This window comes from Protopterus annectens, chromosome 16.part0, assembly GCF_019279795.1.
Source record: "Protopterus annectens isolate FY-2018-M chromosome 16.part0, PAN1.0, whole genome shotgun sequence".
Taxonomy (NCBI): domain Eukaryota; kingdom Metazoa; phylum Chordata; order Ceratodontiformes; family Protopteridae; genus Protopterus; species Protopterus annectens.
In genome coordinates, this window is record NC_056750.1 from 882,249,874 (window position 1) to 882,274,268 (window position 24,395).

General features: G+C 45.3%; 1 protein-coding gene across 1 annotated transcript in view; it reads left to right on the forward strand.

The window, feature by feature from the left end:
• Positions 1-24,395, forward strand: part of LOC122790680 (src substrate cortactin-like) — a 1,120,562-nt gene that overhangs the window by 932,153 nt on the left and 164,014 nt on the right. Inside the window, exon 12 of the mRNA XM_044058203.1 lies at positions 7,338-7,521. Coding sequence (XP_043914138.1) covers positions 7,338-7,521 — 184 coding nt within the window. The remainder of the gene's footprint in view (positions 1-7,337; positions 7,522-24,395) is intronic.

A 24,395-nucleotide genomic window follows, 5' to 3' on the forward strand; every position in this document is an offset into this window, starting at 1 on the left:
TGGGCTCATCACTCCGTCGTGTGGCAGTGTTGGGCTCATCACTCCGTCGTGTGGCAGTGTTGGGCTCATCACTCCGTCGTGTGGCAGTGTTGGGCTCATCACTCTGCAGTGTGGCAGTGTTGGGCTCATCACTCCATAGTGTGGCAGTGTTGGGCTCATCACTCCGTCGTGTGGCAGTGTTGGGCTCATCACTCCGTGTGGCAGTGTTGGGCTCATCACTCCGCCGTGGCAGTGTTGGGCTCATCACTCCGTGGCAGTGTTGGGCTCATCACTCCGTCGTGTGGCAGTGTTGGGCTCATCACTCCGTCGTGTGGCAGTGTTGGGCTCATCACTCCGTCGTGTGGCAGTGTTGGGCTCATCACTCCGTCGTGTGGCAGTGTTGGGCTCATCACTCTGCAGTGTGGCAGTGTTGGGCTCATCACTCTGCAGTGTGGCAGTGTTGGGCTCATCACTCCGTCGTGTGGCAGTGTTGGGCTCATCACTCCGTCGTGTGGCAGTGTTGGGCTCATCACTCCGTGTGGCAGTGTTGGGCTCATCACTCCGTCGTGTGGCAGTGTTGGGCTCATCACTCCGTCGTGTGGCAGTGTTGGGCTCATCACTCCGTCGTGTGGCAGTGTTGGGCTCATCACTCTGCAGTGTGGCAGTGTTGGGCTCATCACTCCGCAGTGTGGCAGTGTTGGGCTCATCACTCCGTCGTGTGGCAGTGTTGGGCTCATCACTCCGTGGCAGTGTTGGGCTCATCACTCCGTGGCAGTGTTGGGCTCATCACTCCGTCGTGCAGTGTTGGGCTCATCACTCCGTGGCAGTGTTGGGCTCATCACTCCGTCGTGTGACAGTGTTGGGCTCATCACTTTGCAGTGTGGCAGTGTTGGGCTCATCACTCCGCAGTGTGGCAGTGTTGGGCTCATCACTCCGTCGTGGCAGTGTTGGGCTCATCACTCCGTGTGGCAGTGTTGGGCTCATCACTCCGTCGTGTGGCAGTGTTGGGCTCATCACTCCGTCGTGTGGCAGTGTTGGGCTCATCACTCCGTCGTGTGGCAGTGTTGGGCTCATCACTCTGCAGTGTGGCAGTGTTGGGCTCATCACTCCGCAGTGTGGCAGTGTTGGGCTCATCACTCCGTCGTGTGGCAGTGTTGGGCTCATCACTCCGTCGTGTGGCAGTGTCGGGGAAGGTTTGTATGCAGCCTTGTAGAAACTATAAATCTGAATATGTTAACAGAGGCTTGCAGTCTAGCTGTGTAGTCCAGAGTACAAATAAAATGTAAGGGCTCCATCAGGGTTGTCTTAGTTTAGAGTTTTATAAACATCAGCGAAGAAATACGGATGCTGTTTTCACAGTACAGTAAGCCAGTGATTCAGATAAGTGTTTTCTAACTAAATGTAGAGAAAACTCCTATTTATTGCATATATAGTGTTTTGTATTATTGGGACACAAACTGCATTTTGATAGCGAGATGAACAGACTGAACAATAATGTCATTATACCCGTCCCCATCATAGCCGTTTAGGGATTAATAAGTTAAAAATTGCCGAACACTTAATGCTGAGCCCTTAATAGTAATGCTGAGAATGTTGAGGTATTGATGAAAACATTTTTTTCTACAGATGTTCTTCATTCCACATTGCTGCAGTCCTAACACTTGGGTAGTCCGCTGTCCCAGTCGGCCCGAATACCAAAGTATATGGCTGACGTCGGTCAAGGCGCATTAGTCTGACGTCAGGGTACTAATGCGCATGACCGACGTCATATCCTCAGTCTTTTTTGCCGCATGGTCCGATGCAGAAGCAGTTTTTCGAGTGCAGGTTGGCGTTCTGAAATTTTCTGAAGTCGGAGTTTCAGACCGAATCAAAGTTGGCTAAGTACCCCGTTGGGGAATATTTTGTTTTTTTCTTGCCTCAGTATTTAACCGGATGTCAGAAAAAGTGAATAACTGTATTTCTTGTGGGAAACAGATACCTCATAGGGATTACCATACCTTGTGTATACCTTGTTTAGGGCCTGAGCACGACGTTGTTGGATGTCGCTCTTGTGCTAGATTTAACAAACGCACTATAAAGAGAAGATTAGACTGTGCCAGGTTAGTTTTTGGGAAGCGTTGCAATTATAAAATGCCGTCGGATGCTCCGACGCCCGCTTCGTCCAAAAAGCGCAAGGACAAAGCAGCAAAGCCTAGGTTGGAAGAACCGTCAGTCCCGGACGTCGGTTCTTTAGAAGGCTTAGTGGAGCTGGAGGTTCTGCCAGAAGTTTCTTTGGAGTCTCAGGGAGAGACTTTACTGTTACAGGATGTGTCCTCTCAGGAGGTAGGCCAGGCTGAAGGGGCTTCTCAGGTGGCTGTTCTCCCCTCTCTTCCTAAGGTGGTTAGGCCCTCCCCTTCTGTTTCCAAGGCTTCTTTGAGAGGCAGGCCAGGTTTGACTTCAGTGGGGGTCTCTCCTAGTTCTTCAGGATCTTTGCCTAAGAAACATATGCTTAAAATGGCAGAAGATTTGATTACTATGATTAGAGGTTCTATGCCCCCTCCTGATAAGAGGCCTAGGATGGAACCTGAGCTTGAGAGTTTTGAGCAGTGTTCGGAGGCTTCTGAGTCTTCGGCTGAAGACTTGCAGGAGTATCCTCCTTATTCTGATTCTGATGTGGATGATTCTACTCCTTCGGCTTCTCCTCCTGAGGATTTTTCTTTTTCAGAGACTCTTCATTCCATGAGGGAGCATTTTAAATGGGAAGGTCAAGATTTCTCTGATTCCAGGAAAAGGCTTAGGGAATTTTTGTTTTTACCCCAGCATAGGCCTTTAGCTATACCTCCTGTTCTGGATGTGGTGGAAGATGTTTTTGCAGAGGCTTCCCTGAACCCTGATTCTTTGCCTCCTGCCCCAGTTAAACCAGATAGGTATTATAGGGTGCCTGAAGCTCATAAGTATCTTTTTAAGAGTCCTAGGGCAGACCCGGAAACTGTTTCTCAGGGGCCTAAAGGTGTTAAGGCTTTTGTTGTTAAAAATCCTGTTCCTCCTGATAGAGGCAAGGGCTTTGGATAGATGGGGAAAGAAGGTGTATACTTCTTTCACTTTAGCCATGAGGGCTTTGAATTGCCAGTTTCACATGTTAAAATATCAAAATTATCTCCTTTCACAATTGAAGTCTAAGGTGGATGCTCTGGCGGAAGGTATTGAGTGTAAAGAGTTGCAGGATTTAGTTCATGTGTCTGAACAGGTGGGTAAGCATTCCTTGCAATGTGGTTTTGATGCTGTGCAGGCCTCTTCGAGGGTGGCTGCCACTGGTTCTGTTCTTCGTAGGCACGCCTGGCTGAGGGATCAGAACTTAGCTGAGCATGTTAAGACAAGAATTTTGGATGCTCCGTTACAGTCTGACGTGTTGTTTGGTTCGCCTGTGGAAGCAGTTTTAAAGAAAATGGAGGACAAGGCTAAGTCTATGCAGACTGTTAAAGATTTTTTGCAGGTTCAGCCTCCGAAGTTTAGTAGAAATTGGCCTACTAAGGGATGGACATATCCTGCTTATGAGTCCCAGTCTAGGGGTAGGTCTAGACGTGGTAGGGGCAGAGCTCAAGGTTCTTTTAGGCCTAGAACAGGGAGTTCACCTGCTCAGTCTTCTGGTGAGGGCAGGGGTCAGTCCTTTCGTAAACAGACCCAATGACCTGCCTTTTCAGCTGCCAGTGCTTTCTCGTCTGGCAGCACCTTTGGGAGGAAGGCTGGCACTTTTCAAAGAAAATTGGAATTTAATTACCCAAGACAGATGGGTATTGGATATCATTCACCACGGTTACAGGTTTTATTTCCATACCTTGCCTCCTTTCAGGGGCATGCCAGACATTCCTCCTCTACAAAGAAGAGAGGCTCACAAGCAAATTTTCTCTGTTACTCCAAATAGGGGCCATTCAGCCGGTTCCTGTGCCAGAAAGGGGCCTAGGATTTTATTCTCGCCTGTTCCTAGTACCAAAGAAGGGGAACACGTGGAGACCGATTTTGGATTTATCTATCCTCAACACTTATCTGGACATTCCCAAGTTCAAAATGTTGACGTTACAACAGCTTTTACCTCTGCTGGGCAAAGATCACTGGATGGTAACTTTAGATCTCAAGGAGGCTTACCTTCATGTACCTATCAGACTGAGTTGCAGGAAGTATCTGCATTTCCAAGCTGGGAATTCCCATTATCAGTTCTCTGCATTGCCCTTTGGCTTATCTACTGCGCCCAGAGTATTCACAAAGGTTCTGGCTCCAGTGATAGCTTACTTCAGGCTAAAAGGAATACAAATCTATCCTTACTTGGACGACTGCCTGATTCTGGCTCAAGAAAAGGAAGACCTTTTACAGCATTTGGAATATGTGATAGCAGTGCTAAGATGCCTGGGGTATTCTGTGAACAAAATAAAGTCCAGTCTAGTACCCTCTCAAGACATGTGCTTTCTGGGTGTGAGACTGAATACAGCAACCCAGATGGCCTTTTAACCCGGACAAACAAAAGAATCTTTCCCTTTACTTCCATCAACTATCTCTTCAGTCCTGGCTGACTGCAAGGACAGTCCTTCAAGCCTTAGGGTTCATGGCATCTTGTATTCTGGTGCTTCCCAATGCCAAACTGCATATGAGGAAGCTGCAATGCTATCTCACAAATGTATGGACACAGCACTGCCAGGATTTGGACACTGTCATTCAAATAATACCTTGCATTCAAAAGGAATTTTTGTGGTGGGCTCAGGAATGTCACCTAAACAAGGGACTCTCTGTGACCCGGCCAGAGGCGAGTCAGATTCTAACGACAGATGCCTCAGACATAGCTTGGGGAGCTCATCTGAATGGAAAGTGGATACAAGACAAGTGGCCTGCCAGACTACAGCATCTACATATCAACATGAAGGAGATGTTAGCAGTCCAGTTTGCATTAATGACTTTCAAGGAGTTACTTCTTCCAGGTCAGGTGTTGATTCTAACAGACAACACAACTGTCATGTGGTACATCAACAAACAAGGGGGAACACATTCTTACCCTCTATGCAGGCAAGCAATGATTTTATGGGAGACTGCGCTCAGCTTGCAACTAACTCTTCAGGCAAGGTTTCTGCCGGGAGCACAGAACTCCTTAGCAGATGTGTTAAGCAGACAAATCATGGATCCCCACGAGTGGAAACTGGATCTTCATGTATTTCAGAAATTGACAGTGTCATGGGGAACTCCAGACATAGATCTGTTCGCTTCTCCACTAAACCACCAGCTGCCAAAATTTTGCACAAAAAGGTTTCATCACACAGCTTGGAAAGTGGATGCTCTTTCTTTCAGTTGGAAAAATCTTCATGTGTATGCCTTTCCACCTCTGCCTCTTCTCCCAAAGGTACTCCTAAAGGTCAGACAAGACAAGCCAAGGATGATTTTAATAGCTCCAGATTGGCCTCGGCAACACTGGTACCCATTACTGAGGAGTCTGGTAAGGAAGCCTCCATGGCCTTTACCTTTGATTCCGCACCTGTTGTCTCAGAGGGACGGTCATCTACTCAATGTCAAGCTTCACTCTCTTCATCTAACAGCCTGGCATATTCTATTTTGAAACACAGCAGGTCTCAACTTCCTCAACAAGTTTTAAATGTGATTATGGAAGCCAGAAGGCCTAGTACAAGGAAAGTGTAGCAGAAAATGGAAGAGATTTTTATTTTGGAGTGCAGCAAAGAATTTGGAGATTTCTGAGCCTAATTTGAGTGTGGCTCTTCAATATCTTACTGAGTTATTGGACAAAGGTTTGTCTTTCTCTTCCATTAAGATTCATGCTGCAGCAATTTCAGCTCGCTATGATTGTGACGCACCATTGTTTTCTCATCCTTTTTCAAGCAATTTCTTAGAGGGCAAAGAATATAAGACCCCCACGTGAGCTCCTACTCCTGCTTGGGATCTCAATTTTGTGTTGGAGAAACTTACTCTACAACCTTTTGAGCCTCGGCTACTGCTGAATTGAAATACTTGTCATGGAAGACTGCTTTTTGTTGGCCATTACTTCTGCAAGAAGGGTTTCTGAATTGCAGGCCCTTATGGCGGTTGAGCCTTTTTGATTTTCCATAAGGATAGGGTATCATTACGCACTAATCCTTCCTTTATGCCTAAGGTGGTTTCTAGTGTGGCTTTAAACCAAACTATTCATTTGCCTACTTTCTATGCAGATCCCCAAAATAAGGGGAAAAGATTTTGCACACTTTAGATGTACACAGGCAGTTCGTTATTATTTAAGCAGGACTAAGGATTTTAGGCAGTCTCAGCAGTTGTTTGTTTCTTTTGCTTTGAGTTCTCAGGGCAAGCCTGTTTCAAAACAAACTATTTCTAAGTGGATTGGGTTTTGCATTGCATTTTGTTATTCCCATCATGGCAAGGAGATTCCAGCTGGGATTAGGCCTCATTCCACTAGGGCTACTGCCACTTCAACAGCATTTCTAAGGCGGGTGGCAACTAAGGATATTTTGGAGGCAGCTACTTGGAGTTCAGTGCATACTTTCTCTAAGCATTACCACCTTCCTCTCTACTCTAAATCTAGGGCTGGTTTTGCCACAGCTATTTTGCAAGGCATGTTGACAGCTCCTGCTTCTTTATGATTTGCCAGCCTCCCTTACCTCTGCTTTGGGATTCTACCAGTGTTAGGACTGCAGCAATGTGGAATGAAGAACATAGTACAGTTTTGTACCTACCATAAATGTAGATGTTCAAGATCCACATTGCTGCAGTCCACCCAACCTCCTTCCCTGTGTTTAGGGGTGGTTGTGTGGGTGGGGTTATACTCTTGTAAGTTTGTATATATTGTACATATATTTGGTGCAGGAGTGTTTGGTGTTTTTTGGTTTTGGCCTTATCTTTTTAGGGTCTTCTGACATCTGGGGCAAGAAAAGACTGAGGATATGGCGTCGGGCATGCGCATTAGTACCCTGACGTCCTGACGTCAGACTAATGCGCCTTGACCGACGTCAGCCATATACTTTGGTATTCGGGCCGACTGGGACAGCGGACTACCCAAGTGTTAGGACTGCAGCAATGTGGATCTTCGAACATCTACATTTATGGTAGGTACAAAACTGTACTTTTTCCTTTAAGTGCTAATATGTTTCTTGCAAGCTGAACTCTTGTATATTGCAGTCTTTGATTTTGTTGGTTGTGCTGTTTTTCATTGTATTCCATTACAGAGACTGTAATATTGACAAATTTACTATATCATTATTAAATTTATTTTTGTCATCCCTTGAATTTGAATAAGTCTGTGCTTGTCACAGTGACAATTTTAAATGTTACATAAGGGAGCATTAATTTAATGTGTTATGTAACATGCCACAGTGTTTTTTCTTCAACTCCTGAAGGAACCACCTGTAGAAGAACCTGAAGCAAATTATGAAGATGTACATGCACAGTCAACTGAGTATGAGGTTGAACCTAGCACTAGAACAGAAGAAGCGAATTATCACGAATCTTTTCAGAAGGAGGTACTGTATGAACAGGGTGATGTGTATGAAACCGCAGGAGATGACAATTTGTACCAAAGAGGTATGTAAATAATTTAGAAGTTTGACTTTTTTTATCTGAACATTGAGTGAAATAATACATTCTTTTTTGATGGTTAGGAGAATTGGCAGCTGAGTCATAGGATTAGCTATTTGTATTAGCAGACTATTTGCTCCAAGGTTTTTGTATATTTGTTCACTTAACAGATTGACCCTGGACTATTTTCATCCTTGATCCAAGGCCCCAAACATATGTATACATATACATGCGCACTTGGTAGCTGTTAACATGATTGAAAGGGCATTGGTCAAGTATTGTAATGTTGATCAAAAATTGTTGCAGTATGGTTACATCAGCCGCTAATTGTGTGTTAGAAGCACTTACCCCGCTCTTACAACACCCATTGTTAAAACCCATCACCGAGGATTGCAGCATCCATTGTTAAAACCCATCATAAAGGATTGCAGCATCCATTGTTAGAGCCCATCACCGAGGATTGCAGCACCCATTACCGAGGATTGCAACACCCATTGTTAAAACCCATCACCGATGATGAGTTTACTGGGAGGAGTTTTGCTGTGCTTTCATTGAGCTGTGACTATGTGGGTAGCAACATTACAAAAGTGATTGTGTGTGGCTTTGTTTATAGTGTAAATTATGTTTGTGACCCAGCAATGTGTAAGTAGTGGTGTAATGATGTAAGTGTTTATAGCAGTTTTATAGTGGATCCAGTAGAATAAAGTGGTGCTTTACTTGTGGTAAGCATTTTAGTTAATTTTACTACTTGCTTTAAGATTAGAAAAAATACTTTGCTATATTAGTGAGAACAGGTTTTATTGACTGAGCTGTTGAATGCAATGTAAAGGGAGGCTGACACACGTGCAGACAGAGCATGTACCCTTTTTAAAAAGGAAACTTGGGTGTCCAGCACAACTCTGAGAAGATGAACCAAGCAAAGCGAAGAAATTTATTGAAGAAGCTAGAAATTGTTCCTGTGAGAAGGACCCAGGGAACTGTACCAGCAAAGCCTGTCACAGCAGTATGAAACCAAAGGTACTGGCTGTGCAAATGCCAAGACATTGATTTGCCTGGGAGAACATCCTTATTTTCAATTGCTAATAGTAAAACTTCACGGTTTATGTTAAAGTGAATGTTCTGAGGTGCTTTTAACCTTTTGTGTTGGTGGATAATTTGGTACTAGTTATTACTGTCAATTTTGAGATGTCCCTGCCAGAGTGAGTGTATATGCCCCCTCAAGAAAACAGTCCTGTGGCATGCTGGGAAGGTTTTTGATTTGCACCTGTGTATGCATGTCATGCCATGATGACCACAGTAAAACAGTTACTGCAGACTATAGTGGCTGCATCCAGATGCATGGTCACTTTAAGGTGATACCTATGCCAAGAATAGAGCTACCATTAAAACAACCTGCCCAAGAGGACCTTGTGGTGCATCTTACCACCTTCAAGAGGTATACCTACCAGTACGGATGGGATCAAGCTGATTTAGCCAGGATCTTACCAGGCCTTTTAAATGGAGACCCACTGAGAGCCTAAGACATGGAGAGAGAGGATTACTAGACTTATGGTACACTCAAAAAGGCTTTACTTGCCAGAGCTAGTGTTACATCTGAGACATTAGCTCAAATGTTTTCATACCTGGCATTTCCTCATAACTGAATAGTGTAAGGTTACAGTTGTGTAACTTAAAGCATATTGTTTTGTGATTAAACATGAAGGCTTGACATAATACGAATAAAATGTTAAAAGATATTGCTGCTTTAAGAAAATGGATTTGTTACACTGAATGATTATTGTGCTAATTGAAAGGCTTACAATTTGAAAATGTGTATATATTATAACAGTCTAGTCCTGTAGAAAAATGTTCAAATGTAGTTGGTACCGGCTAACTGGGTGGCCTGTCTCTGTCTTTATCTTTGCGTTTTTTCGGAATGTCGGTAGTCGGATGGCTTACCGAAGACATATCAGGATAATTGAACCGAGCACCAAAAAATTTAGAAGCGCAAATATACCGATGACTGATAGTTTGTGGTTTAAATAAGGTACAAAACAGACAGCGAGGTCTGTCGTGGTCAGGGCCTAGTCAAGGAATACAGTACGAATTAAAATCTTTGATTTATTTGCTTTCCACAAGAAATGCAATTATTTACTTTTATTGACATCGGTTTAGAGCAAGAAAAAGTTTCCCCAACGGGGTACTTAGCTTTTAGTTCAAGACTTCGGTTCTGAAACTTAACGAAAATTTCAGGAGTCGGCCGACCGGCACTTGTGAACTATTGTGTTTCTATTTCGGCCACCGCATGACAAGAAAGACTGATTTAATGATGTTGGCTGCATGTTTTATACCCCTGACGACCTGACATCATGGAAGAAGCGAGAGCAACAGACGCAGAACCCAAGACTTTGTTAATCATGCCGACTGAGGGCTACCTGCAAGCAGATAACCCAAATGTAATGACTGCAACAGTGAATACACTCAAACATCTACATTTATGGTAAGTGTACAAAACTGTTTTTTTTTAAGCATTGCCAAGACTGCGGCAGAAAAATGCCGAATTCAGATGGTCATAAGTGTGTATATTGTTTGGGTATGTCTCATCTTGATCTCAAGTGCTCTGTCTTCCAGGGCTGCAGTAATAGAGCCCAAAGGGCTTCTTAAGGCCCCTTTAGAGGAAGTATTGTCCAAGGCCACCAGTCTCCTCTGGCCTGTGGTGTAAAATCTGCATGTTTAGTGCTGACGTCTCCAACGGCACCGACATAAAAAAAAAAAAAGCACCTTCAGCTGTTTCCTCTTCGGTACCAAAGCCTAAGGTTCTAAAAATTTCAGAATGTACTGATAGAACCCATGTAGTCAAAATAGGGGAAGCCACCTCAAGCAGTAGACCTGTGACAAGCAGTGTACCCCAGGGTTCAGTCTTGGGGCCTCTGTTATTTGGCATATACTCTTCTGAGATGCAGGCCAAAACAAGTGGGCTATGGCTGGCCAAGTTTGCAGATCACTGCAAGCTGGGTTGCTGTCATTAATTCCCCTAATGATGTGGACATCCTCCAAATGGGTCTCACTCAGACAAATGACTGGTGCCAGATACATGGCCTCAAGCTGAATACCAAAAAGTGCATAATCATCCCCTTTGGGGAGAGTTATCACAATAACCTCCTAAGCACTCATTCAGTTGTGAGGGATTTGGGCACCCAGGTTGATGGCAACCTGACTTTTGACCACCATGTTGCTTTCTTTGTACGGAAAGCCTTCTCCATGGCCCACCTCATAAGGAAGGGTATCTCATCTAGGGACAAGGAGGTCATAACATCCCTGTATTCTTCCCTTATAAGGCCCATTATCAAGTACAACGCCCCTTTTGACATGTACCTCGCAAAGCACATGCAGCAGCTGGAGAGACCACAGAGGTTCCTCACCAGGAGAATCCAGGGCCTCAAAGATATACCATACACAGGCTGAAAGTCCTATCCCTCTACTTGGTTTCATACAGACTCCTCAGAGGTGACCTCTGTCTGGCATACAAGATGTTTATGGACCCCACCTTGACGGGACTACTACACTTCCGCAACTCAAGTTCCACTTGAATAACCCGCACGTGCGGCTTGAACCTGCTCTGTGACAGCAACAAGACTTGTTGGCGGGACAGATTTGTGTCTGGAATAGACTCTCTCTCCACATCAAGCAGAGTAACCCTTTACCCCTTTTTAAGAGCAACCTGGATAACTGGATGAAAAACAGAAAATATACCCCTGGGATTTCACCCATGTCCCTGCTGGACAGGGGCATTGGGTGCTGATTTGTCTAAACATGGGATAAACTCTTGGCTATGCTTATAAGGGCCTCAGGGCCAATAGCCTAGTAATTTCCTATGAGTATTCTACACCGACCTCTACCTCGGTGCCATCTACACCGACCACAACACCATCTGCAGTACAGACTCCTATGTTGGCATCAAATGTTTTAGTTTGCACCATCTCCTGCTCTGCACCTCCTACCTTCTGGCCTGGTTCCAAAGCCTGAATCTTTCCTTACACCCAGGACTACATATTCCCCATTGATCGAACCCTTGCTAGGTCCACTTCCTAGCCCCTTTATAGAGAGACCTGAATCTCCCTCAAGGTTGTCTGTTGACTCCACCAGGAGTCTTTTTGAAGTTGATATAGTGAGGTTGGTGGATCAGCTTCTGACAGCTAGAGATCTTTCCCCATATTCTCAGCCCCCTTTCCAATTTGGCGCAGGGGAATTCTCTCCCAGTACCCCCACATAAAATTCTCCTCTTGACTTATTCGCAGGGTTTAGAGCTGTTGGCTCCATCCACAAAGACTCCTCTGGCCTCTGCGCCAATAACTTCCATGTCTTCGGTTCCAAGCATGACTATGACTCTCTCGGTGCCTTCAGAACCAACTGGAGCCCAGGATTTGGGCCTTCACCATTGGGTCCGGAGAGTTTGAGTCAACTCCTTTTCGCAGATGACTTTACCACTTCAGGCTGTGCTAGTTGCAGGCTGTTCCTCAGGTCAGACTTAGTTGCAGGCCCTTCCTCAGGTCAGACTTTGCAGGTGGGTCATTCGGGGTGGGGTTGTGACTCAAGATGTTCTTCATGTTTCACTGTTGCTGTCATCACATTTGGATTATCCCTGCCAAGTTAGCCCTCAGTCGACCCAAATTCCAGAGGCTTAGTATTTCTGCATTGGTTGCTGTCGCTTCAGGACTAAAGTCAGGTCGTCAGTAGTATAAAGGAAGGCAGCTGACGCCATTACATCAGTCTTTCTTGCCGAGGAGCCTGAAGCAGAAGCAGTTCACGCGAGTGCCGGTCGGCCACTACCTGAGTTTTGTTTCCGAATTGAAGTTGAAGTCTTCTAAAGCTAAGTACCCCATTGGGGATCCTTTTTTCTTGCTCTAACCAATGTCAGAAAAAGTTAACAATTGTCTTGCCTGTGGAAAACAAATACCACACCGAGACTTTCATTCTTACTGTGTCATTTGCTTAGGCCCAGACCATGACGTCCCCCACTGTCACTTTTGTGCTTTGTTCAACGCCAGAATTATATGTAGTCGGGCCCTTATTATAGCTACATATTTTCGCTCGCAGTCCTCTATTTCTGATCTGGCTTTGGTAAGCCATCTGACATCAGAATTTCCAAAAAATGTAAGGATAAAGACAGAGACAGACCGTACAGGTCCAAACCTTCCGACGACGCTTTGGTTAAGTTAGTCACCAGTTCTCCGGGCCTCAGTGAGGCGCTTTTGCAGCCCCTGATGCCCGCATCTGTGGATTTGCAGGCCGCTACCGAGACCCTTTCGGAGTCCGGTATGCCACAAAACTCATCGACTAAGGATCCTGCAGTAGGCTGTACCTTGGATGGGTCCGGAGCCACTGAGCAGGCACCGGCTTCTGAGGAAGTACTTTGCACTACCGATTCTCAACACAAACCGACTTCTTTCGCGTCTTCTGTTCTGTTGAAAACTACTGAGTTTCTAAGGCCCAGCGTTCGAACCACACCCAGGAAATCGACCCCATCTCAGGCACCTGCTTCCCTGCCTCAGTCTCAAATGCTTAAAATGGCAGAAGACCTCATAATGATGATCAGGGGAAGCCAAGCTACCCTTTCCAAAAAAAGAGATTTGTCCCCAGTAGCCTTATCTAAACAGGAGTCCGATGACTCTGATGCCTCTGAATATGAAGACATGCAACCCCTCTCTGCTTATGAGTATTCTGCTGCAGAAGAATTCATTCTTTCAGCCTCTCCACCCAAAGATTTTTCCTTTGGGGAAACCCTTCATAGCATTTCCAGTGGGAATGTCAGGACTACCCCCACTCTAAAAAGAGACTCAGGGAATTTTTAGATCTTCCACAGCACAAACCCTTGGCCATTTCTCCTGTCTTGGATATTGTGGATGATGGTTTCATGGGATCTAGTTTGACTCCTGACACCCTCCCTCCTGCTCCCAGAAAACCAGACAGCTATTTGAGTCCCTGACTCACATAAATTTATTTTCAAAAATCCAACTGCTGACCCTGAGGTCATCTCCCAAGGGCCTAAAAGGGATTAAAGCAACTTCTGCTAAGAATCCCACCCCCTCAGATAGGGATTCCCGAGCATTAGACAGATGGGGTAAAAAAGTATATGCCTCTGCTACTCTTGCTATTAGAGCACTAAATTGTCAGTTCCATATGCTAAAATTCCAGCAGCATACCATGGAAATCCTCAAACAAAAAAACAACTTTTCTTGCTTGTGCAGAAAATATAGTTGCAAGACTTAATGCATTCTGCAAGTCATGTAGCTAAGCACACCTTACACTGTGGTTTTGATGTCCTAAAAGCATCTTGCAGGGTAGCAGTCACCGGTTCTGTCCTTAGAAGGCATGCTTGGCTTAAGGAACAGCCCTTGCCAGACCATGTCAAATCTAAATTATTGGATGCACCCTTGCACAAAGACAACTTATTTGGCACCAAGGCAGAGGAGATCTTAAAGATGGAAGAAAAAGCTAAATCTATGCAGACAGTTAAGAATTTCCTGCAGGTCCAGCCACCCAGGTTCAGTAGGCATTGACCCTCCAAACAGTGGACCTTTCCTGCCCCCTCCAGGTCAGTTCAGCCCAAACCCCCTGATAACAGCCACAGGGAATGCAGAGTTCAAAGCAGTGGAGTACCTCCTCTTCTAAACCAGGGAGTGCAAAGCCACCCCCTCATGGTAAGAAATCACAATAACTCTCCACTTCCACCCCCTCCCTCTGCCTGCCTGCACTTGCCCCTGGAAGGAAAACTCTCCTTCCATGCAAACACCTGGGCCAGCATTACCAGCGACCTCTGGGTCCTCAACATAGTGTCCCAGGGAGGCAAATTTTCTTTCCACACTTTACCAACCCCAAAAGGGATTCCAGATCTACCTCCAAACCAGTGGACAGAGACCAAAAAGCAAGTCCTTTCCCTGCTCTCCATGAGGCCAATAGACCACATTCCTGCAGAACAGATAGGCCAAGGTTTCTACTCCAGGCTCTTCCTGGTACCCAGAAAAGAGGGCACCTGGTGCCCCATCCTTGATTTAGCCTTTCTAAACACCTTCCTGGTGATAGCAAAATTCAGAGTGCTGAATGCTCACCTTTCAGCAACTACTACCTATTCCCTTCAAGGATGCCTGGCTAGCCACCCTAGACCTAAAAGAGGCCTACCTACACATCCCAATCAGGGAATCTTGTAGGAAATATTTACATTTCAGGGCAGGGTTTCTGTACTTTCAGTTCTCTGTGCTTCCCTTTGGCGTACCTACTGCTTCCCAGAGTTTTCACAAAATGCCTGGCTCCCGCCATTGCTTTTTGCAGGCCAAGAAATATTCACATTTACCCATACTTAGACGACTGCCTAATTCAGATATCCGCAAGGAAAATCCTGCAAGCTCTGGGGTTCATGGCATTTTACATTCTACTCATACCATATGTCAGACTGCATATGAGGAAGCTTCAGTGGTACCTAAAAAGCCTTTGGTGTCAACACTCTCAAGACCTGGAAACTCTTATACCAGTGATACCTTGTGTAAGGAAATATGTCTTTTGGTGAGCAGCAGTATGCTACCACAACAAGGGACTACCCTTCTCACCACCCCCGCTGCCCAGTCCCTCACCGCAAAGAATCAGACTATACCTAGGGTGCACACTTGAACAGCAGGTGCATACAGGGCCAATGTAGCCCACATCAAATACATCTGCAAATCAACCAAAAGGAGATGTTAACTGTCCAGCATGCATTAACAGCTTTCAGACCCCTTCTCTCCCCAGGGGCTCTGTTGATCAAAATAGACAACACCACAGAGATGTGGTATATCATCAAGCAGCGAGGGGCTCACTCCTAGCCTCTATGCAGGCTCGCCATGACCATTTGGCCCACAGCCTCAGCCATGCAACTACACCTGTTAGCACAATTCCTGACAGGCTCTCTAAACTCTGGCAGACAACTTAAGCAGAAATCTTCTGGACCCACATGAGTGGCAGCTAAACCAAAGAACCTTCACCCTTAGAAATGGCACACCCCGAAGGTAGACCTCTGCTTCCCACTCCAGCATTCAGCTGAGCAAGTTCTGCACCAGGGAGCCTCACTGCAGGGCCTGGAGAGTGATGCTCCATCTTTCCAGTGAGTCAACCTCTATCTCTGCATTTCCCCCACTGCCTCTCATTACCAGGGTACTGCTCAAAATAAAGGAGGAAAAACCAAGGGCAGTCCTGATTGCCCCATACTGGCCACGCCAGCACTGGTACCCACTGCTGCACAGCCTAGCCCCTCTGCCACCATGACATCTCCCTAAGATCCCAACACTCCTGACCCAGAGGGAAGGAGAATTCATGCATCCCCAATTGCAGACCCTCAATTTGGCATTTTGGCTTATTCCCTGACCCACTGTACAAGCTGCCAATCTCAGCAAACAGGTTCTAGATGTTATACGTGAGGCCAGATGCTCTAGCACTATAAAGTCTTATGCTGACAAATGCAAAAGGTTCTGCACCTGTATCCAGGCTAAGGGAGCCAATACGGCACAGCCTTCCCTATCTCTCATCCTGGATTGCCTAGCTGACCTACTACACAGGGGTCTATACTTTTCCTCTATTAAAATTCATGCCTCTGCTATCTCTGCTGATTTCAGCACTGAGCAACCTCTTTTCTCACAACCTCTTATCACACAGTTCCTCAGAGGGGGCAAGCAACTTGAGGCCACCCAGAAGAGCACCTACCCCAGCTTGGGACCTAAACTTTGTGTTTGAGAAACTCCCCCTACACCCCTTTGAACCAGCAGCTTCAACAGAATTAGTTTCTCTTATGGAGGACAGCCTTGCTTCTGACCATCACTTCAGCAAGAAGAGTATCCGAGATACAAGCACTAATGGCTGTATAGCCCTTCAACATTTTCCATGCTGACAAGGGTCTCCCTCAGGCCTTAACCCATCCTTCATTCCAAAAGTGGTGTCCAGTGTGGCTCTCAATCAATCCATACATTTGCCCTTTTTCCCTAACCCACAAAACAAGAGGGAAATAATACTGCACTGTCTAGATGTGCACAGACAGCTCAGATTTTATCTAGACAGGACTAAATCATTCAGAAAGACTGGTCAGTTGTTAATCAGCTTTGCTGCAGTAGCAGAGGGCAAAACCATATCCAAACAAACCATTTCCAAGTGGATAGCACACTGCATCCATTTCTGCTACAAGCAGCACGGAAAACCTCTCCCTTTGGGGGTTAGAACTCACTCTACCGGAGCAACCTCCACCTCTACAGCTTTCCTCAGAGGAGTCCCCACCCAGGGTCATCCTGGAGGCTGCAACATGGACATCTGTTCATACCTTCACCACGCATTACCACCTGCCTATCTTCAAATCCAGGGCAGGCTTTGCCACTGCAGTCTTGCAGGGCATCCTAGCCAGACCCCCAGTCTTCCTGACTGTCTCCACTATTTTCCTCAGCTTTTGGGAGTCAACACAAATGTGATGACTGCAACAGTGAAACATGAAGAACATAGTACAGATGTTCTTCATGTTTCACAGTTGCAGTCATTACATTTGGGTAATCTGCTGGCAGGTTGCCCTCCGTCGGCCCGATTAACAAAGTCTTGGGTCCTGCATCGGTTGCTGTCCCTTCTTCCATGACGTCAGGTCATCAGGGGTATAAAACATGCAGCCGACATCATTACCTCAGTCTGTCTTGCCGTGTGGTGCCTGAAGAAGCAGTTCGCAAGTGCCAGTCGGCCGACTCCTGAAATTTTTGTTTTCGAGTTACAGAACCAAAGTCTTCAACTTAAAGTGAAGTATCCTGTTGGGGAAACTTTTTCTTGCTCCATTACGATGTCAGTAAAAGTTAGCAATTGCATTACTTGTGAGAAGCAAATACCTCATAAAGATTTTCATTTGTACTGTATTCCTTGCCTAGGCCCTGACCACGACATACCTTGCTGTCGGTTTTGTGCTTTATTTAATCAGTGCACTATCCATCGTCGGTACATTTTTGCCTCTAAATATTTCGGTTCTCGGTTTAATTTTCCAGAAATGACATAGGTTACCCATCCGACTACCGGAATACCGAAAAAAACGCAAAGAAAAAGAACGAGACAGACCGTTGAGGTCCAAAACTGCCGACCACGCTTCTCCTAAGCTAGTCACCAGTTCGCCTGTACTCAGTGAGGCGCTTTCGCAGCCCCTGATACCCGCTACTTCTGATTCACAGGCCTCTACTGAGACCCATTCTGAGTCCAATATGCCGCGAGATACTTCACCTATGGAACCCATGGATGTCTCTACCTTAGATGGGTCCAGAACCGCTGTGCAGGCACCAGCTTCTGAGGGTGTATTCAGGCCTCTACAGACTTGCATATTAAACCGACTCCACCTTCAATGCTAAGGCCTAAATCTCGATCAGTGTCTAAAAAACCGATGCCCAGGCCACATGTTCAGGCCCCTATGCCTAAAAAATGATCAAAATGGCTGAAGATTTTAATTACTCTAATCAGGGGTAGCCAACCCCCCCCCCCCTTCTAAGAGGCCTAGGGCTGAACTTGATTATGAATCTTCTGAACAGGACTCTGTTTCTTCTGATTCTTCTAATGACCTGGATTTGTCCATACCTACTTATGAGGATTCTGATGCAGAGGATTCCATTCCCTTTGCCTCCCCTCTGACGAATTTTCTTTTGGGGAAACTTTACATACCTTAAGGGAGCATTTCTACTGGGAAAATCAGGAATTTCCTTAATCTAAAAAGAGGCTTGGGGATTTCCTTCTACCTAAGTATAGGCCTTTGGCTGAACCTCCTGTACTAGACGTTGATGTGTTTTCAGAATCCAGTTTGGCCCCTGGTTCCCTGCCTCCGGCCCCCAGTAAACCAGACAGATATTACCGGGTTCCCGAGTCCCACAAGTTCCTTTTCAAAAATTTTGTTGTGGACCCAGAAAATCATTTCTCAGGGGCCCAAGGGCATTAAGGCTTCTACTGCTAAAAATCCTACCCCTTCTGATAGAGACTCCAGGGCGCTGGATAGATAAGGTAAAAAGGCTTATACTTCTGCACCCCCGGCAATCAGGGCTTTAAACTGTCGATTTCATATGCTAAAATATCAACAACATATCATGGGACTGCTTAAACAGAAATTGATTATTTCTGACTGTGTGGAAAATAAAGATTTACAGGATTTATTGCATTCAGCTGAACAAGTTGGAAAACATACTTTGCAATGTGGTTTTGATTCTTTAGAGGCCTCTTGCAGGACTGCTGTTACTGGGTCTGTGCTTAGAAGGCATGCTTGGCTTAAGGAACAATCTCTGCCTGATCATGTTAAAGCAAAATTGTTGGATGCTCCTTTGCATCATGACTGTCTGTTTGGCAAGAAGGCTGAAGAAGTCCTAAAAAAGATGGCAGATAAAGCTAAATCTATGCAAACTGCGAAAGATTTCTTACAAGTCCAACCTCCAAGATTTAGTAGGTACTGGCCTACTAAGAACTGTTCCTTTCTAGCGCCTTCCAAATCCACTCAAGCCAAACCCAGGCACCAAAAGCACCAGGTTTCAGTCCCAAGGGACTCTCAGAACTAAGCAGTGGGGTGCTTCAACTTCCAAATCTGGAAATAACAAGACACCCCCCTATGGCAAACAGTCTCAATGACTTTCCTTTAAAATTACCAAGCACTTACCTCTCAGATGCCCCTTTGGGGGGGGGGGGGGATTGCTCTTCATGCAAAAAACTGGTAACTCATAACCCAGGACAAATGGGTTTTAAGTATAGTGTCCCAGGGATACAGATTTCATTTCCACACGTTGCCAACTCCAAATGGGTGGCCAGACCTGCCCCCAAATCAGTGGACAGAGGCTCAGAAACAAGTACTTTCCCTCTTAAACATGGGGGCTATTCACCTGGTACCAGAAGAGGAAAAGGGACAAGGTTTCCATTCCAGACTATTCCTGGTACCCAGAAAAGACAAATCATGGTGTCCAGTTCTGGACCGGTCTACTCTAAAACACCTTTCTGGACATTCCAAAATTCAAGATGCTGACTCTTCACTAGTTACTTCCTGTGTTAGGCAAGGATGCCTGGTTGGCAACTCTAGATTTAAGAGGCTTTCCTGCATATCCCAATCAGGGAATCTTGCAGAAGATACCTACGCTTCAAAGCAGGTTACTTGCATTATCAGATGTTCTTCGTGTTTCACTGTTGCAGTCATTACATTTAGAGTAATCTGGCAGGATGCCCTCAGTCAACCTGAATTCCAAAGTCGTGGGTCCTGCATCAGTTGCTGTCCCTTCCATGATGTCAGTTCATCAGGGGTATAAAACATGCAGCCAATGCCATTTTCTTTAGTCTTTCTTACCGCACGGTGCCCGAAGCAGAAGCATTTCGCAAGTGCCGGTCAGCCAACTACTGAAATATTTGAGTTTGAGTTTCAGAACCGAAGTCTTCACTAAAGCTAAGTACCCCATTGGAGAAACTTTTTTCTTGCTTTTTACCGATGTCAGAAAAAGTTAATAATTGTATTACTTGTGGGAAGCAAATACCTCTCAAGGATTTCCATGTATACTGTATTCCTTGCCTAGGCCTTGATCATGACATGCCTGGCTATTGGTTTTGTGCTAGATTTAACCAATGCACTATTAAGCATCGGTATATTTTTGCATCAAAGTATTTTGGAAACAGATTTAACTACCCAGAAATGTTGTCAGATAGCAATCCGACTACCAGAGTACATAAAAAAACGCAAAGAAAAGGGCAAAGAAAGGCGGCCGAGATCCAAAACAGATGAAGTTTCTAAGCCAGTCGCCGGTTCACCAGTACTCTGGCGCTTTCGCAGCCCCTGATACACGCCACCTTCAAGTCGCAGGCCTCTACCTACACCCATGTGGAGTCCAGCATGCCACAAGGTAGTCAAGGTATTGGACCGATGGATATATCTCCCTCGGATGGGTCCAGAGCCGCTGAGCAAGCACCGGCTTCTGAGGGTGTATTCGGACCTCAACATTTGTATATCAAACCGACGACAGCTGCAAAACCAAAGACGAAAGCAACTTTTAAAACTAAAAAACTGATGCGTGAGCCATGTGCACAGGCCTCTATGCCTAAAAAACAGATTATTACCTTCATCAGGGGTACCCATCTCCCTCCAGATAAGAGGCCCAGGCAAGACACTGATTATGAATCTTCATATCAGGTTTCTATTTCTTCTGATTCCTCTTCTGATCAGGACTTTATCTATACCTCCCTATGAGGATTCTGATGCTGAGGAGTCTGTTCCATCTGCATCTCCTCTTGAGGATTATTCATTTGGAGAAACATTGCATACTTTGAGGGAGCATTTTCACTGGGATAGTCAAGACTTCTCAGAATCAAAAAAGAGGCTCTGGGATTTCCTTCTCCCTCAGCACAAACCTTTAGCCATTCCCCTTGTTTTAGACATTGTGGATGATGTGTTTTCAGAGTCAAGCTTGACCCCTGACTCCTTACCTCTGGCTCCCAGTAAGCCTGACTGATATTACAGGGTCCCTGACTCTCATACATTTTTATTTAGAAACCCTGCTGCTGATCCTGAAACTATTTCACAGGGCCCAACGGGAGTTAAGGCCTCAACAGCAAAAAATCCTACCCCCTCTGACAGAGATTCAAGGGCACTGGACAGATGGGGAAAAAAGGTTTATACATCTGCAGCCCTGGCAATCAGTGCCTTAAATTGTCAATTTCATGTGCTTAAGTACCAACAACATGTTATGGGATTGCTGAAACAAAAAATGATGTTGATTTCAGAATATGCAGAAAATAAAGAATTGCAGGAAATATTGCATGCAGTTGAACAATTTGGAAATGTGGTTTTGATTCTTTAGAGGCCTCCTGCAGGGCTGAGGTTACTGGATCTGTGATTAGGAGGCATGCCTGGTTAAAGGAACAAAATTTGCCTGATCATGTTAAAGCTAAATTGTTAAATGCACCTTTACAGCATGATTCTCTGTTTGGTATTAAGGCAGAAGAGGTTTTAAAGAAATTGGAAGACAAAGCTAAGTCTATGCAAACTGTTAACGACGACTTACAAGTGCAGCCACCAAGATTCAGTAGACACTGGCCTGCAAAAAAATTGGTCCTTACCTGTGTCAGACAGAGCTCAAAGGGGCAAATCCAGATGCCCTAAGGGTTCCAGATACCAGGTGCAAGACTCATATAGGTCAAAGCAATGGGGCGCATCCACCTCCTAATCTGGAGGAGATAAAGCGCAAACCTACAGAAAGCAATCCTAATGACTTACCTCTGCCTACACCAAGCACTTATCTTTTGGCAGCACCCATAGGGGGAAAATTAGCACTTTTTGCTCAAAATTGGCAGTTAATAACCCAGGACAAGTGGATACTAAACATCGTATCACAGGGATACAGATTCCATTTCCACACTCTGCCAATGGCAAATGGTTGGCCAGATCTGCCAAAAAATCAATGGGCAGAGGCACAGAAACAGGTTATACGTCACTCGTGGATATGAGGGCCATTCAGACAGTACCAGGACAGGAAAAAGGACACTGTTTTTACTCGACTGTTCTTGGTACCCAGAAAGGACAAGGCCTGACAGCCAATACTGGATTTATTGATTTTGAACACATACCTGGACATTCCATAATGCTGACATTGCAGCAGCTTCTGCCCATGCTGGGCAAGAATGCTCGGCTGGTGACTTTAGACCTAAAAGAGGCATGCCTGCATGTCCCAATAAGACAGTGGTGCAGAAGATACCTCAGATTCAAGGCTGGCTTAATGCATTACCAATTCTCTGCACTGCCCTTTGGCTTATTTACTGCGCCCAAGGACTTTACAAAGTGCCTGGCACCAGTAATTGCATTTTGCAGACAAAGAAGTATAAAAATATATCCTCACTTGGACCGACTGTCTCATTCAAGCAGAGAACAAGGACACTCTTGTTCGACACCTGGCGTTTGTGAAAAGGCTTCTAACATGCCTAGCGTACACAAACGAAAAGAAATCATAACTGGTACTCTCTTAAAAGATAACATTCTTGGGTGCAAGCTTGAATACAACTGCCCAGAAGGCTTACCTCACGCCAGACAAACAAAGGCAACTGACTACTTACTTCAAACTGATGGCAACAAAAGCACAATCTTCTGCAAGACCAATTCTGCAGGCACTGGGCTTCATGGCATCCTGCATCCTACTAATTCCGTATGTAAGACTGCATATGAGGAAACTTCAGTGGTACTTAAAAAGTTTATGGAGTCAACATTCACATAGTCTGGAAACGATGATTCCTCTCATTCCCTGTCTGCAACAGGAGTTTCTATGGTGGGCAAAGGCCTGTCACCAAAACATGGGACGGCCCTTCACTCTACCCCCTGCCAGCCAAACCTTAACAGACTCATCAGATTATGCCTGGGGGGCCCACATGGCAGGAAGATGCATTCAGGGCATATGGTCACCAAAATAAATGCATCTACATATCAACCAGAAAGAGATGCTAGCTGTTCAAAATGCTCTAACAGCCTTCAAGGACTTACTTCATCCAGGACAACAACTGATAAAGACAGACAACACCACAGTCATGTGGTATATAAACAAGCAAGGGGGCACACACTCATACCCCCTTTGCAGATTAGCCATGGCACTGTGGGACACTGCTTTGACCTACCAAATACATCTTCAAGCTCAATTCCTGCCAGGAAAACAAAACACTCTGGCAGATGATTTAAGCAGAAACCTTATGGATCCTCACGAGTGGAAACTAAATGCACAAGTCTTCAGCATGATAACAGAGAAATGGGGGAGCCCAGACATAGATCTATTTGCCTCTCCTCATAATTATCAATTTAAAAGATTCTGCACAAGGACTTATCACAGACAAGCATGGAAAGTGGACGCCCTATCCTTCAGCTGGAAAAACTTATCAGTTTACGCCTTTCCTCCTCTGCCTCTTCTACTGATGGTCCTCCTAAAAGTCAGACAAGAGAAGCCAAAGATGATATTAATTGCCCCGGACTGGCCCCGCCAATACTGGTACCCAATCCTAAGGAACTTGTCTCAATACCCAGCTTAGACCTTACCTCAAAGACCATAACTACTGTCCCAGCAAAGCAATCAGATCCTGCACAATCAACTACAGACTGAACCTGGCAGCATGGCTAATCATGTAATCATACAAACGACACCACTCACTAAAGCTGTGATGGATGTCATTTTGGAAGCCAGAAGGCCTAGTACTAGAAAATCCTATGCTGACAAATGGAAGAGATTCTGTGCTTGGAATCAAGCACAAGGAACTGATACAGCAGAACCACATATTCCTCAGATATTACAATACTTGACTGAGATGCTTGACAAATGCCTATCTTTCTCATCAATAAAAAATCCATGCTTCTGCCATTTCGGCTCATTACAATACAGAGCCACCAATCTTTTCTCATCCTTTACTAAAGCAGTATCTTAGAGGAGCTAAAAATTTAAGGCGTCCTAGAAGATCAGCATTACCTGCATGGGACCTCAGTTATGTGTTGGAAAAGCTCACCCTGCCTCCATTTGAACCAGCTGCTACCGCTGATATAAAGTTCTTATCATGGAAGACAGCTCTGCTACTAGCAATTACTTCAGCAAGAAGAGTTTCAGAGATGCAGGCCTTCATGGCTGTAGAGCCTTTTATTATATTTTACCCAGACAGGGCGTCTCTGAGGACAAATCCTACTTTTATGTCTAAGGTGGTTTCCAGTGTGGCTCTTTAAATTCATCTACCAACTTTTTAACCAAATCCGCAGAACAAAGGGGAGAGAATTCTGCATTCCTTGGACGTGCACAGACAGCTAAGATTCTACTTGAGCAGGACTAAAGCTCTAAGAAAAACTGAGCAATTACTAGTGTCACATGCTGCAGGATCAGAAGGAAAGGCTATTT